Genomic DNA, 13771 nt, shown 5'->3' with positions numbered 1-13771 from the left:
GTGTTCATTTACCATATATCTATGTGTTCCTTAGGCCTTCCTCACAGATTATGGCAGAAGGATTGTAGAAGTTTTCTAACCAAGGTCGGGTTTTCTTTCAGCCCAGGTACTTAGTCATGTGCATGCTTTATTAGTGAGACTATATGAGAGTAGTACTTCATGCTAGTAAGCACTTGACTGAAATCTGTCTTGTCTTCTGTTACAGGCGTCCTTTCCCTGCTGACCCTACCTTTACCCATCCCACATTTTTTATTTTAGTTTGTTATTTTTCTCCCTCGCCTAATGGCTCGAACACCCTGTGTTTATACTTCAGGGTGTTGGTGACATTTGGAGGTGGAACCATATTTGCACCGGCTGGATCCCGCGGAGTAAACCTGACACCTTTGACAACCGAATGTTTTCAGTCCCTCTCCACAGACACTTCATGCAGAGTTCTTGTCTCCATGCAGCACTGCCACAGTGTGGCTGGAGTCCCCAACAGTAGCATTCCCTCTGCCTGCGCAGGGTGTGCCCTAACACAAAGCAACGTTTTGCCGGACCACTGCACAATCACGGACTTCTTCTATTATGGACACACTGACTGTGCCATGCTGGATGACACAAACCCAGGCGCCACGGGGAGAAGTACTCTCTGGAGGAAGTTGTCAGAGTGTGTTGGATGTTATGTGGTACCAAGGCCGCCATTGCCGAGCTGAGTGATGACGGACCGTATTGCTAATCATGTTCAGTAAACAGTATTTGTTTACAGTCTTTGTAAGTGATAAAACTGAGACTGTGGGCAGCGCTAAGCAGGCTGAGAGTGGTAGTGGTGCTGTGTTCACAGCACTGTGCCAGCAGTGGGCAGCTCACACTACTGATACAGCTGCTACTCCATCAAGGCTTGTGCCTCGCATCACCGGTGGTGTCAGGGTTGAAGGGGCGTGATTATCTTATAATGTTTCCTACCAATTCCTGCTCATTGGATAGTGTGATACTAATACGCACTTAAGGAGCATGACTAACAGTGTGATTTGTAAACCACGTGAGAATTAAACCTGCATTGTAAATGCATACAGAATGGTTGCAAGCCAGATCAAACTGTGCTTAAGTTATTTTGTGGGGAGGAACTATGAAAGATTGAAAGTATAACTTCCCCGTGGGAAAAGGATTGGGCTGCTGTTCTTGCGAAACTTCCTATTGGCCCAACATGCATTCCATCTGATCTCTGACTTTCCCTGAAACTGAGCTATCCTGTATTTCCCTGCGCTTTACTGGTTGGTGAAGTTGAGCAGGCCAAGCCTTTCAGCTGAAGGGTTGAAAGACTCCAGCTATTGCACGCTGTGCTCTAGCATCCTTCTGGGCTCCCTTTGAGTCCCCGTTCCTGATAATCTACAAACAAATCTTTGGTTTGTATGCGTCTTAATTGTATTCTAAACTTTATGTTGTGCACTTTTTTCTCTCTCTCTCTTTCACCAGGCACTATTTTGAGATGTATATTGCCCCAGACTTTGATGTATTGTGATTTACCTGTATTGAATTCATAACTAATATTAAATTAATCAAATTTATTTTTGTGCTTTCACCAATCTATTAGAAATCTAGATAATATTTGCTTGTTACAACTATACATGGGTATACCATTTTCTTAGTTTAGAGTCATAGATATTTATGTGTGTATAGCTTATTAGTAAGGCACTTCTTTATTACAGGCCCTCATGAAGGAGTGGCCATACGTCTCTGATTATCCAAGTCCCTATAAGCTCTACTAAAAGATCCATCATAGGACCCTTATAGTCTCTATGGTTGATGTAGAGTTTATATGGGGCAATAACAGAGATATCGAAGTTTGTGGTAGCAGAGTATGAGTATAAGGTGTACATAGAGAAATTTCCCCTAGCTGCCCACACACCGCTTCATCAGGGGCACTACAAATGCATGAATATTTGTGTGGTGATGTATACCACCACATAAGAATAATGTGTGGTATATTTGGCACGGCTGTAAACACAGGATTGAGTCAAATTCTCCCATTTCCCTGGAGATTGGGGAGAGGGAAGGAGACAATAGTCTAGTTCTGTTATTGAGGTTACAAAACATCATTGAAGAGAGTGATATAAGGTAGTTTATAAACTAAAGTCAATTTGGTTTGGATCTTAAATTGGTTACAATTCATGTCAGAGGGGACACCCTGGGATTTCAATGGTTCTTATCTATGATATTTAGTGCTTTCCGTTGGCAAATGTATTTAGTACCAGATCACATTACATACCTATAAAAAAGTCAAACTTTTTAAAATTCCAATTCTTGGTATTTAGTATTCTTAAAGATTCCATTCTACATAAATTATTCATTATACATACATATTCCCACAGGCCAAAGGCAAATATAGCAAACACACAATTGTACCAATATTCTCAAAATGGCCGACTTTATTTTTTTAGCACAGTTTCTTTTTTTAAACACCATTAACACATTTTTCAAACATTCAAACAATCAGATTAGGTAAGCCATGCTGATGTTAAGTGCCCATGTAAATGCATTTTATCACACAATACTTTTTTCAACATTAACTTTCTAACAAATTGAGTTTCAGTACAGAACAAACCAGAAAAAGGAACATTGGGAAGCAAAATAAAGCAACGCGTGTAAGCATAGTTAGGAATGAAAAACGTGCGAATAAAAATATACAAATAATTATTGTATTTACACTATTGATTTTCGGCATGCACCATATAAATAATTAACAACATACAGCTAGATTCATCATAGTGCCGTTTTGCGAGTCCTTAATAGCGATTATTAAGGAATCGCTATTAAGGACTTGCAAAACGGGATTCATGTAGGAATCGCTAAATAAATTGTGATTCCTACACATTCCTTATTTGTGATTAGCAAATTGCTAATCGCAAATAAGGATGCGATTTCAAGGGTGCCAGGGGTGTCCAAAGGACACCCTGTAGCACCCCTGAAATGTAATCTACATTGGTGTTGCGCACACACATGTCCAAAGGACATGTGTGTGTGTAACATGCAACTTAGAAAAATGCATTAAAGAGCTAAGGTGGATCATTTCTCGAGGATGATCCTTGAGGCCCCAAATTGCTCCCGTAGTATCTTCAATATCCTGAACAATCTTATCAGTCCAGAGTGTGTGAAGAACGATTTCCCCCCTTCACAGGAGCTCTGCGAGAATCTAGCTAGATTCTTTCAGGATAAAATCAAATTGATTATTGATGATTTGGGAGTGAGGCCTCAACCATCACCGGTAACAACTGACGGTGGCAGCCTGCTGACGTCCGACACTTTGTCTGCATTGGGAGGAGTTGAGACCCTTGCAGAATTTGCACAGATGTCAGCGGAAGAGTTTAGGGAAGTGGCCCTTGGTATAACATCTTGGTCCCCACTGGACCCGCTCCCATAAAAAATCTGGAAGGAGTACGAGCTGGAGCTCTTCCCGACGCTCAGGCGAGTTTGTAACCAGTCTCTTGCTACGGGTAGGGTTCCATCGCAATGGAAACAAGCAATAGTGACCCCTTAACTAAAAAAGCCCTCCCTTGATGCGGACTCTCTTAAGAACTTTAGGCCGATTTCGTTTCTACCCTATCCAGCTAAGATTGTAGAGCGGGTGGTGGCAGGTACCCTCTCTAAACATCTCGAACGGCATAAGCTCTTGGACGAAGCGCAATTTGGCTTTCGTCCAGCTCATGGCACCGAGACGTCCCTGGTGACCGTACTGGACGAGCTTCGTTGGCGGGCAGACAGGGGCAGGCAGGGGTTTTGATCCTGCTTGACCTGTCTGCCGCCTTCAAGACGGTGAACCATGATATTCTGCTGGGCAGGCTGAGAGATGTTGGAGTTGTGGGGAATGCCCTACGATCGTTTGAGTCCTTTCTTCAAGGCAGGGAACAGGCTGTATCCCTTCCACCCTTTCAATCGGCCTTCTCCAATGTCTTGCATGGCGTTCCACAGGGCTCGGCAGTTAGCCCAGTTCTTTTCAACATCTATATGAAGCCCTTAATAGCGGTCATCAAACATTTTAAGATCGAAATTGTCAACTATGCTGATGACACACAGCTGATTCTGTCCTTGGAGGGGAATGATCTTACCCCCTTGGAGGAATTCCACAGCTGCATGCGAGCCACTGCAGAATGGCTGGAAGCCAATTCGCTGCAATTTAACTCTGGGAAGACCGAGGTGCTTTACTGCCCTCGGCCTAGGATGAGTTCTTCCTTACCTGACAACTTTTGACCGAAAGACTTCACCTCATTGGCTCAGCCGTTGAGGGCAGTTCGGAACCTGGGGGTCATGATCAATAGTGATCTTTCCTTGGAGGCGCAGGTCTCTAAGGTGGTAGCCAGCTGTATGGCTATTATTCGCCCTCTGAGAAAAATCCTGCCCTTGTTACCACCTACGGCACGGATAGAGGTGGTACGTTGCACTGTGTTAAGCAGGTTAGATTACTGCAACGCCCTTCTGCTGGAGTCCCAGAGCTATCTTTTGGACAGGCTTCAGAGACTTCAGTCTGCAGCTGCCAAACTGGCCTTAGGCTGGCCGCCAAGATCATCTTCTGCTATGGCTTTGGCGCAGCTACATTGGCTCCCAGTGAGGGAGAGGGTGACCTTTAAGTCCTTGTGTCTGACCTTAAAAGCCCTTCATGGGTTGGGTCCGGCTTGCCTCCAAAGGATGTTTTCATGGTATGTGCCGGCCCGTAATCTGCGCTCCTCCCTTGCCAGGGTGGTGGCAGTACCCAGGTTTAAAAGATCTAGAACCGGAGGCAGATCATTTAGGGTGGCTGCGGCTAAGCTGTGGAACTCTTTGACCACGGAACTTAGGCATATTGATGATCTACCTGCTTTTAGAAGGCAGCTAAAAACTTGGCTTTTTCCACGCTTGCTTTAATCTTCAGCCGCCTCCAACTGCCCTTCCTCTCTGCTTTTTGCTATTGCCAGCGCCAGGATGCCTCTTGAGGTGATAGCGCGCTCTACAAGTACAATAAATAAATAAAATAAATGCATTTTTCTAAGTTTTCGCTATTTACCACGAGGTTTGACCTCGCGGTAAATAGCGGCCAGAAATAGCGAATTCGCAAATAAAAAATGGTTAATGAATAGCATTTAAGGAATCTCAAATAGAGATTCCTTAAATGCAATTCCTCGCAAATATGCGATTTCGCAAATTACCGATTTTTGCATTTGGGATGATGAATCCCAAATGCAAAAATTGCGCTCGCAAAGGGCCAGATTCGCAGAATCTGGCCCTTTGCGAGCCGATTTTTCTTTCATGAATCTACCTGAAAGTAAGGCAACAGGAGAAGCAATTAAAGTAATGAACAGCCTTAGAAAAAAACAAACAAAATCTATATGCTTGAAGAGAAAGCAACAGTGGCATTACAAAAAGCAGGCTGTTCAGTACAGCCGGAAGTCCTCTTATCCCGGAAGATGCGTGCAGCAGATTAGTGTCGAGCAAGCCACACCAGGTTCATGCGTGTTGACCTCTTACCAAAACCTTGATTATCAGCAGCTTTCTGGGCACCGTCCGTGTCGCTTTTGTTTCTGGCAGTTTTCCGTAGCTGAAACCCTTTCCTTATATCCGAAAGCAAGGCGTCGATGATGCACTCCTCTTCAACTTTCACCACACCTTTATGAACTAGTAAAAACAGACATAGGACTGATTATTCTGAAGCAACACGAACACAGCGGCTCAAACATCTTTGCATCAATTGCATAATGGATTCATAAACCAAGGTTCATCTGGAATAAGACCAGTCGCTACATACAATTCTTAATTTACAATGATGGTGTAGCTTGTTTTGTGAGCAGAGGTGTATCTGATCAGAGACATTGTGACTGCAGAAATATAACTAAACCTGCCTTGAACAGAAGCCATTAGAGTAAATACCCGATTTCAAATCTGGGAGGGAGAAGTGAGGCGCAGCGGCCAGAGCGACTCATTCCAGAACACGGGGCTTATGGTTCGATCCCCGGTGTCAGCCTGAGTAATAGGTTCCTTAATCTCCCTGATGGCCCCCAGCCCCTTGAAACCTTAAGGGGTGATATGTTTGGGCTTTACAAATATGGATTATTATGTTTATCACTGCTCTTAAGTCACAGCAATTATTTTTCACAGTTGCGTCATCTTAAAGGGGAGCATTGACTCCCTGGTCTTTTCTCAGTACAGATGTGAAGCAGGGGAGTACTGAATGATAGTTTGCTGCTTTACCCACTGTCTTTCACCCCTCTTGGGTCTCCACAGATTTATTGGTGGTGGGCGAACGCTTTTGGTTATAGGACACTGAGAGAGCGCAATTTAAATACAAAGTATATAGTAGCCATATCTAGACGTATATGTTATAAACGTAGGAATGAAACGCGTATCGTAATGTAAAGTTGGCGACTATAGCATAAAGGCCAACGGATGTGATAACATGATATAGGAAATGTAAATGTATTCACACGTTAAACTGCATTAGATTTAGAAGACCCGTATACATGAAGGGTAAATGTATAGAAATGTGTAGAAATGCTTAGGAAATGTAGAAACGTGCACAGTAGAATTCGTGTACGTGTGTAACTTTAAATGTGTAACTTTGCATTGGGAAAAGCGGCGAGAGAAATGTAACGTGGAAAGGCGTAAACGTGGAGAAACGTGGATAAATGTATAAGAGAATTCACATAAAGATGTAACCAAGGAAAATGTATAGATTATATTCTATGTAGTCGTACTCAATGTATTTCATGTACTTGAAGTAATATATATTTGATGTAGAATGTTTAAGTATAACTAAGGCTTTTGCTGAAATACGAATATATAAAAGTATGCCAAAGGTTATACTGTGTAGAGGGCCTTTGTAGGAATGCTAGAAGAGTTAGGTCATTTATGTACGCAACCTAACTGGTCAAGAGTTCGAAGGAGCAGAGTCGCATGAAATGTAATTTAGTGGTCTTGTGAAGGTCGTAAATAGCTTGATGTGGACATGAGAGACGAGAAGTCTAGCACTTGTTAGATTTAAGGTGACAATGCCGGACGGAGCTTATTGCTCGAACGTGAGTAGAGACACTTTTTAGGTGGACTATGTTTTGACAAGACTATTCACAGGACCTAGCAGGGTCAAGTTAAGAGATATAAAGTTAAGGCCTTGTCCAAAGTTTCTATGTTACATGATCTGAAAGAATCGATAAATGTCGACGATGAAATGATGAAGATGACATCCAAAGGAGAAGGGTCAACTTAACGGACAACGCGAGGAGTGACCAATGGAAGAAGCAGGAAGTTGACATCATCGGGGAAAGTCCGTGGTGGGCGTCAAGGGGCGTTCCACCCACACTGTGATTGTGTATTTTAGGGACAGCACCCCGGGGAGGAGAGAGCAATCAGCGATGAGGGAGCAATTGGGAGATTAGGAACAGCGAGACGAATTGCTCAGAGCCAAGGCAAGGGTAGATGCCTTGAGCAGATGCGCTGAGACATCAGAAGCGCAAGGGAGCAGTAGGCCGAGGACCCTTAGAGAGCGGATGGGTAGGCAGATAGGGTACTGCTTCTGAAACTTAAGATTTCCTTTAGAGGCTAAAGAGAGTTTGAACTTCTTAGGAAGTCAAACTGCTGACACCTTTTTAGGGAAGAAGACTTGCGAAGTAGGGTTGTCACATAGCATAGAGTAGGGACAGTTTTAACTTGATTATTGTTTTGTCTTACTGCAGATGACGCAGAAGGAACCACTTCACACCGAAGCTTAAAGCGACTGAGATATTAATTGATTTGTATTTTGTATTCTTTTGAGATTATATCCTGAGTGGATTGTATCGTATTCAAATTAATCTTTATATAAACTTTTGAAACTTCATCAGTTGTAAGTGGTTCTTCAGAGTGGCGTCAGTTAATGGGGTTTGTCTAACCAATGCGGGGGTGGTCCTTTCCTCAATGACAGATAGCAACGATCCAAAAACAGATGAATGGGATTCTTTATTAAATTTATCATAATCATAAATTGATATCACAATCCCGTTCCCCGCAGTTGGTAGCAGAGTAATGATGGTTTTCTTCTTGAGGAAGACGACCTAGGCCAGGTTAGTTTACCCCAAGGTCCCTAGTCATCGTCGACCAGAAGAAGAATTGCAGCCGAAGACGGTGCTGACGGTGCGTCGAGAGAAAAGCAGCAGAGTCGGTCGAGAGTGAGTATAAGGGTCATGCGTTGTAAGATTGCGGTGTTTTATGTTGTTCCTGTGTTGTAATGTCAAGCGGAGTTGAATGCCTGTAGTGTGATTGAGGGAAGGTTGTGAGCGCGCGCAACTGGATGAAATCTTATGTCCAGAGGACTTAAGTGGTTCGGGTGTATCGAACACCTAGAGTAATTTGTCTACCATTGAAAGGGGGTCATGAGGTACCATTGATTTCCCGACAGACCGATGATAGGGGGAGCGTATGTGTGAGTGAATGAGTAGCGGACGCTGGTCGTACGTTTACTGCGTGTAAGTAACCTATCAGTTAAGGCAAGTGTCCGACCGTAAGAGGAAAGACGCTGTGCCAGTAGAGGTGACAATTACAGTTAAACTGTGGCCGTACAGTCAGAGAAAAGTGATCGCTTGGACGGAAGTAGTCATTTTTCAAGGTATGAATGAAAACGCATGTGAAATCGTGAGACGAGTCGAGAAACGAGGGAAGCTGCTTTAGAAGAGACAAGTGACGTCAGTGTAGAACCGTGCTGGGATAGGCTGATTAGCGAGAGTCGTACAGGGATTGGTGGTTGATTTCAAGACAAATAAGTAAGAAATATCGTACGTTATCAAAAAATGAAGTGTTTTAAGGGTTTAGGAAAGATCTTTAAGAAGAAAAGGAGAAATTTATATGCCGGAGAAGAAGCCCCACCGGAAGGCACACCAGCACATCATATGGCAATAAATGTAGGCTTACATTCCATATTGTGGATTTCCGAGTGGCATAGGCTAACTGAAGGGCAAAAAGAACTAGCGTTTCCAAGATTTGGAACGTTTAAATTAGAAGTGTTGAACCAACTGAAGGCGACGATGCTTTCAATGAGACCTCTACCGAGGCCAACACAATTTGAAGCTCTTGGTGTGTGGTTTAGAACAGCACACGAGAGGGGCGTAAAGAGGCGCCAAGAAAGAGTGAGAAGAACAGTGAAGGCAGTGCAGGATGCTAAATGGGACGAAGAAGCTAAGAAATGGAGGGTGCAGAAGGTAGAAGCGGACAAACTGTTCACCATGATAGAGGCTACAGGAGAAAGGAAACCTCTAGAACAAGTAGATGAGGAAAGCGAGACGGAGGAGGATCTAATAGACAGGTTGTTAACAGATAAACCACCTCCATACAGCGGAGAACTTGCGAGTCCCATATTACCGCAAGTGGACGGAACTAGGTGGGGAGAGTATAAGTCGATCCCGGTATCAGAATGGGACGCTACTAAGACCGTAGAAATACCCCAAGCTAGTCCTGAACAGAGAGTAGTGGGAAGATTTGTGGTTCAGAACGTGCCGGAGACGCAATGCGCTAGGTCGTATCAATTGCCGGACGCCTTGCAGGTTCCGGTTACCATAGGCCCTATTGTGTCAATCTACAACCCGGAAGGGGTCCAGCAGGAGGAACAGGCACGATGGGACAATGAAAGAGCTGAAGAAGAGAATAGGAATACCACAACGAATTCCCACAGGCAAATACGAGCACCAATAAGTCGGAGTACCCCATTAGATTCTGTAACAGGTCTCAGAGTAGAACAGGGAGATCGAAGAGGGCCAATGGATTTGAGGGGTCCTAAACCAAAAACCCATAAGGAATTAAGGGAATACCTGAGAGAATGGGATGCGGCCGAAGAGGCTCGGAATAAAAGTTTAGAAACGGGATCCGAGTGGAGAGAGCAGGATAACAGGATTCTCTCTCATTATGGAGCTGGCGAAAGCAGCCCCGAGTGGGAGGGAGGAAGCCAAGAGAGCAGAAGAGATATTTGTCCTAGGAGTAATGGCAATAGGCTAATGTGCGAAGACAGGAGTACAGGGTGTGGCGAAGTACCTCGTGTCACCTTTAGTGAAGGGGAACAGAGGACACAGGAGTACCGGAATACCTTCAGGTGCACACACCATGCCCCAGGTGAGAATGCGAGACACTGGAGTCACGGAAATAGGGAGAGTCGCGAAGCGTCTCGACATACATCCGGGGAAAGTGGTCGAAGTCACGAAAACATAGGGAGTCGCGAAACATCTCGACATTCTTCCGGTGATCGCGAAAGAGATCACGGAAACATGGAGGGTCGTGACGGACCCTATCGTTTATTAAGCGACACCAGACAGCAGGCAGGTTATAATGGGTTAGAACAGAACGGTGGATCCTATCTCACATCTGGAGAAACCGAGCTTAGAAATCGGAACGGAGGGTTGGGGGACGGAGCATTATTCCACCATACCCCACGTGGAGATGGAAAGGCTTGGGATCTCGAAGGGTGGGAACGAAAAGATGGAAGTAAAACTCCTCATAACTCACCTGTGTTCAGGCGTAGGGCGCATAGTGGAGGTGAGAGGGATATGAGAGAGGAACACAGAGCTGAAATGTTGAAAGCTGAAATAAAAGCGAAACGGCTTGACGTAATGAGTTTGAAGGCAGATCTGGATGAACTGATTGATGGTACAGTGCAACTAGAGAGATTAAACTCATATACACCAGATGAGATACTGTTTCTATCCAAAGATATCACTCGAAGAGCGAGGTCAGTTCATGAGAATTTATCTAATTTAGCAAACAGGTACATGGTAGACCTGTCACGAACTAAGGCTTTACAGAGTAACCACAGGCTGACTTGCACAGATCAGGATTTGGATGATCGCAGAACGATCGCGCTGAAAGTACACATAAGGGAATTGATTGTAAGCATCAGAATATGGAGAGATCTAGATAGATGGGAGGAAAGATGGTCCAGAAAGGGCTCTGTAAGACGGAGTGTACTTGAGGGCTCCCAGGACACAGATTTGATGCGAATGGAAGCCTTCCCTTTGCGGGAAATCGCGAATGGAAGCTACGTCCATGTGCCTTGGACTAGGGGGGATTTGGCGGCATTCACCAATTCCTTCCCAAAGCTTAGGGATAATCCTGTCGAATGGTATAAACAGGTGGAAAGATTTGTGAAGATCTCAAAGGTACTGTGGGTCGACTTGAATACACTGTTCGACATCGTAGTACCCGGAGATTTGTGGACGGCGTGCAAGCTCAGTGTTGACTGGCCTACTTGTGAGCCAACGAGAGAGGCCAGGACGAATGGTCCATCTCATAGAGTCATGGAAAAGTACGAGAGGGTAATAGCGTGGCTAAAAGAGAAAGTGCCGGTACAAGACATAGACTGGGTAAAGATAGATCGAACTACTCAGGAGCCGAAAGAGACAGTGCATGAGTTTTACGAGCGATTGCTGAAAGCATTCAAGCAGTACAGCGGGTTAGATGTGATGGATCCCAAGGATATAGGACAATTTGTTTCAAAATTTGTCTTAGGATTAAGACCAGAAATATGCCTAATGATCCAACAGCATCTGATCTGTTGGCAGAACAAACCTTTAGACGAGATTCTGAGGTATGCAAGGTACTGTAGTGACGAGATAGACTCGAAGGCGAAGAAGCTTAAAGAGAAGTTAATGCTAGTGCAAATGCAAGCTGCTGGAAAGGATAAACCGAGGCAGCAGGGAACAGGAACGCAGGTAAAGAAACAGAATAATCAGAGCAGAGACGAGGAAGAAAGACCGAGACCGAGAATGGATATTGCGACGTTGAAAAAGACGACGAGATGCCATCAGTGTAATGAGGTGGGACACTGGCGACGCGAGTGTCCTTACAATGTTGAGTCAGGGGAATTAGAGCAGGAGGAGGAGGAGGTTCAGAACAACGTGGTTAAGGGAGCCACAGTCCCGAAAGGCAAGTTTGTCAAAGGGGGGACTCAGACTCCTCGAGCCCCGTTTCCTCAACCACCTCGCATCTCAAACGGAGGGAAAACCTACAGACAGATGCCATTGTTTGTAGGAGGAGAGGAATGTTACTACCTTGATCCTCTTACAGGGCAGCGGGCGAGTAGGGACGAAGACTGTACTCTAGGAGCCGCCTTGGAGGTAGATCAGAGAGGACCATACGTAGAGGCTGAAATAGCGGGATGTCCTACAACCTTTTTGGTGGATACAGGGGCCACTCGATCCACGTTGAGATCGGCGGTAGTCCCGGGTCTGCCAATATCAGGAGAAATGGTTCAGGTAGTAGGAGTTGCAAACAAAAGGATGACAAATCCCTTGACCGAACCAGTGTCAGTGAGAATAGGGAATTACAGTGACGAACATCAGTTTGTGATCTGCGATTCTAGTCCTGTGTGCTTATTAGGGAGAGATTTGCTGTGCAAACTGAATTGCACGATACATTGCACACCGGAGGGAGTAGCAGTGCAGACAAACGATGAGGACGCAGATTTCAAAGTTGTGAACTCAAGGGAATGTGTGGAACTTTATCCTACCTTAACAGTGGAGGAGCTTCCGCAAGATTTGAGAGAGAAAGTCTCAGCTGAGGTATGGGATTTTACTGGGGAAGAAATTGGTTTGATCAAAGGAGTGGAACCGGTAAAAATCTTGGTTAGACCCCATGCTGAGTATCCAAGAACACCACAGTATAAGCTAACGCCAGAGACGATTGCAGGGATTAAGCCTGTGATCGAATCCATGATTAAGCAGGGAATACTGAAGGAGATCGTGGGTAGTCCGTGTAACTCCCCGATCATGGGTTTGCAGAAACCTAGTGGAAAATACAGAATAGTGCAGGATCTTCGGAAGATTAATAACATTGTTGTTTCATGTTGTCCAGTGGTACCGAATCCATCAGTGATATTGTTTCAGATACCGTTCCAAGCTGAATGGTTCACAGTGATAGATTTGTGCCAGGCTTTCTTTTCGATACCGTTAGATGAGGAGAGCCAATATCTTTTCGCTTTCAAACTGGAAGATCGCGTCTTAACATGGTGTCGTATCCCTCAGGGGTATACAGAGAGCCCATCGATCTTTAACCAGTTATTGAAACGAAATCTCGAGAGTCTAGTACTGCCCAAGAATTCAGTTCTAGTCCAGTACATAGACGACCTCCTTGTTGCGTCAGAAACTGAGGAAGCTTGCAGAGAAGACACCATCACCTTGTTAAATCACTTGGCTGAGAACGGACACAAGGTGTCTCCAAGTAAATTGCAATATTGTAAGACTGAGGTGCAATACTTGGGCCATAGGATTGAAAAGGGAAAGCGGAAGGTGTCTCCAGATAGAATAGAGGCGATTATGAAAATGAACGCGCCTACAACACAAAGAGAAGTCAGGATGTTTCTAGGCATGGTTGGTTATTGTCGACAGTGGATAGCAAACTTTTCGCTGAAGGCAAAACCGTTATTACAGCTGACGCACAAAGGAGTAAGTGATCCGGTACCATGGGACAAAGATTGTTTGATGGCGTTTTTGCAGCTGAGGGAGGACTTATGTCGCGCCCCGGCGTTGGGAATGCCAGATTATAAGAAACCTTTTTTGCTTTACTGCTGCGAGAGAGAGGGATGCGCTTTAGCGGTATTAGCACAGGTCCATGGAGATGCGCGCAGGCCAGTGGCGTACTTCTCGGCTACATTAGATCCAGTAGCCGCAGCGTTGCCCGGATGTCTCAAATCCGTAGCTGCAACGGGTGTCAGCATTGAAAGGTCTGAAAGTGTAGTTATGGGTCATCCGTTAGAGGTGTATGTACCACATTCCGTAGAACTGTTAATGACAAGGACTAAGACTCAGCATCTGAC

At 44.8% G+C, this 13771-nt stretch overlaps 1 protein-coding gene across 2 annotated transcripts in view; it reads right to left on the bottom strand.

Annotated features, from left to right (window-relative positions):
* Window positions 1-13771, bottom strand: part of LOC147690263 (inverted formin-2-like) — a 480165-nt gene that overhangs the window by 60399 nt on the left and 405995 nt on the right. For both annotated transcript variants that reach the window (XM_086937896.1, XM_086937897.1), the window contains exon 20: window positions 5479-5625. In XM_086937896.1, the coding sequence (XP_086794022.1) occupies window positions 5479-5625 (147 nt within the window). The remainder of the gene's footprint in view (window positions 1-5478; window positions 5626-13771) is intronic.

This window comes from Lissotriton vulgaris, chromosome 9, assembly GCF_964263255.1.
Source record: "Lissotriton vulgaris chromosome 9, aLisVul1.2, whole genome shotgun sequence".
NCBI classification, from domain to species: domain Eukaryota; kingdom Metazoa; phylum Chordata; class Amphibia; order Caudata; family Salamandridae; genus Lissotriton; species Lissotriton vulgaris.
This window is presented reverse-complemented; position numbering and strand designations above follow the sequence as displayed.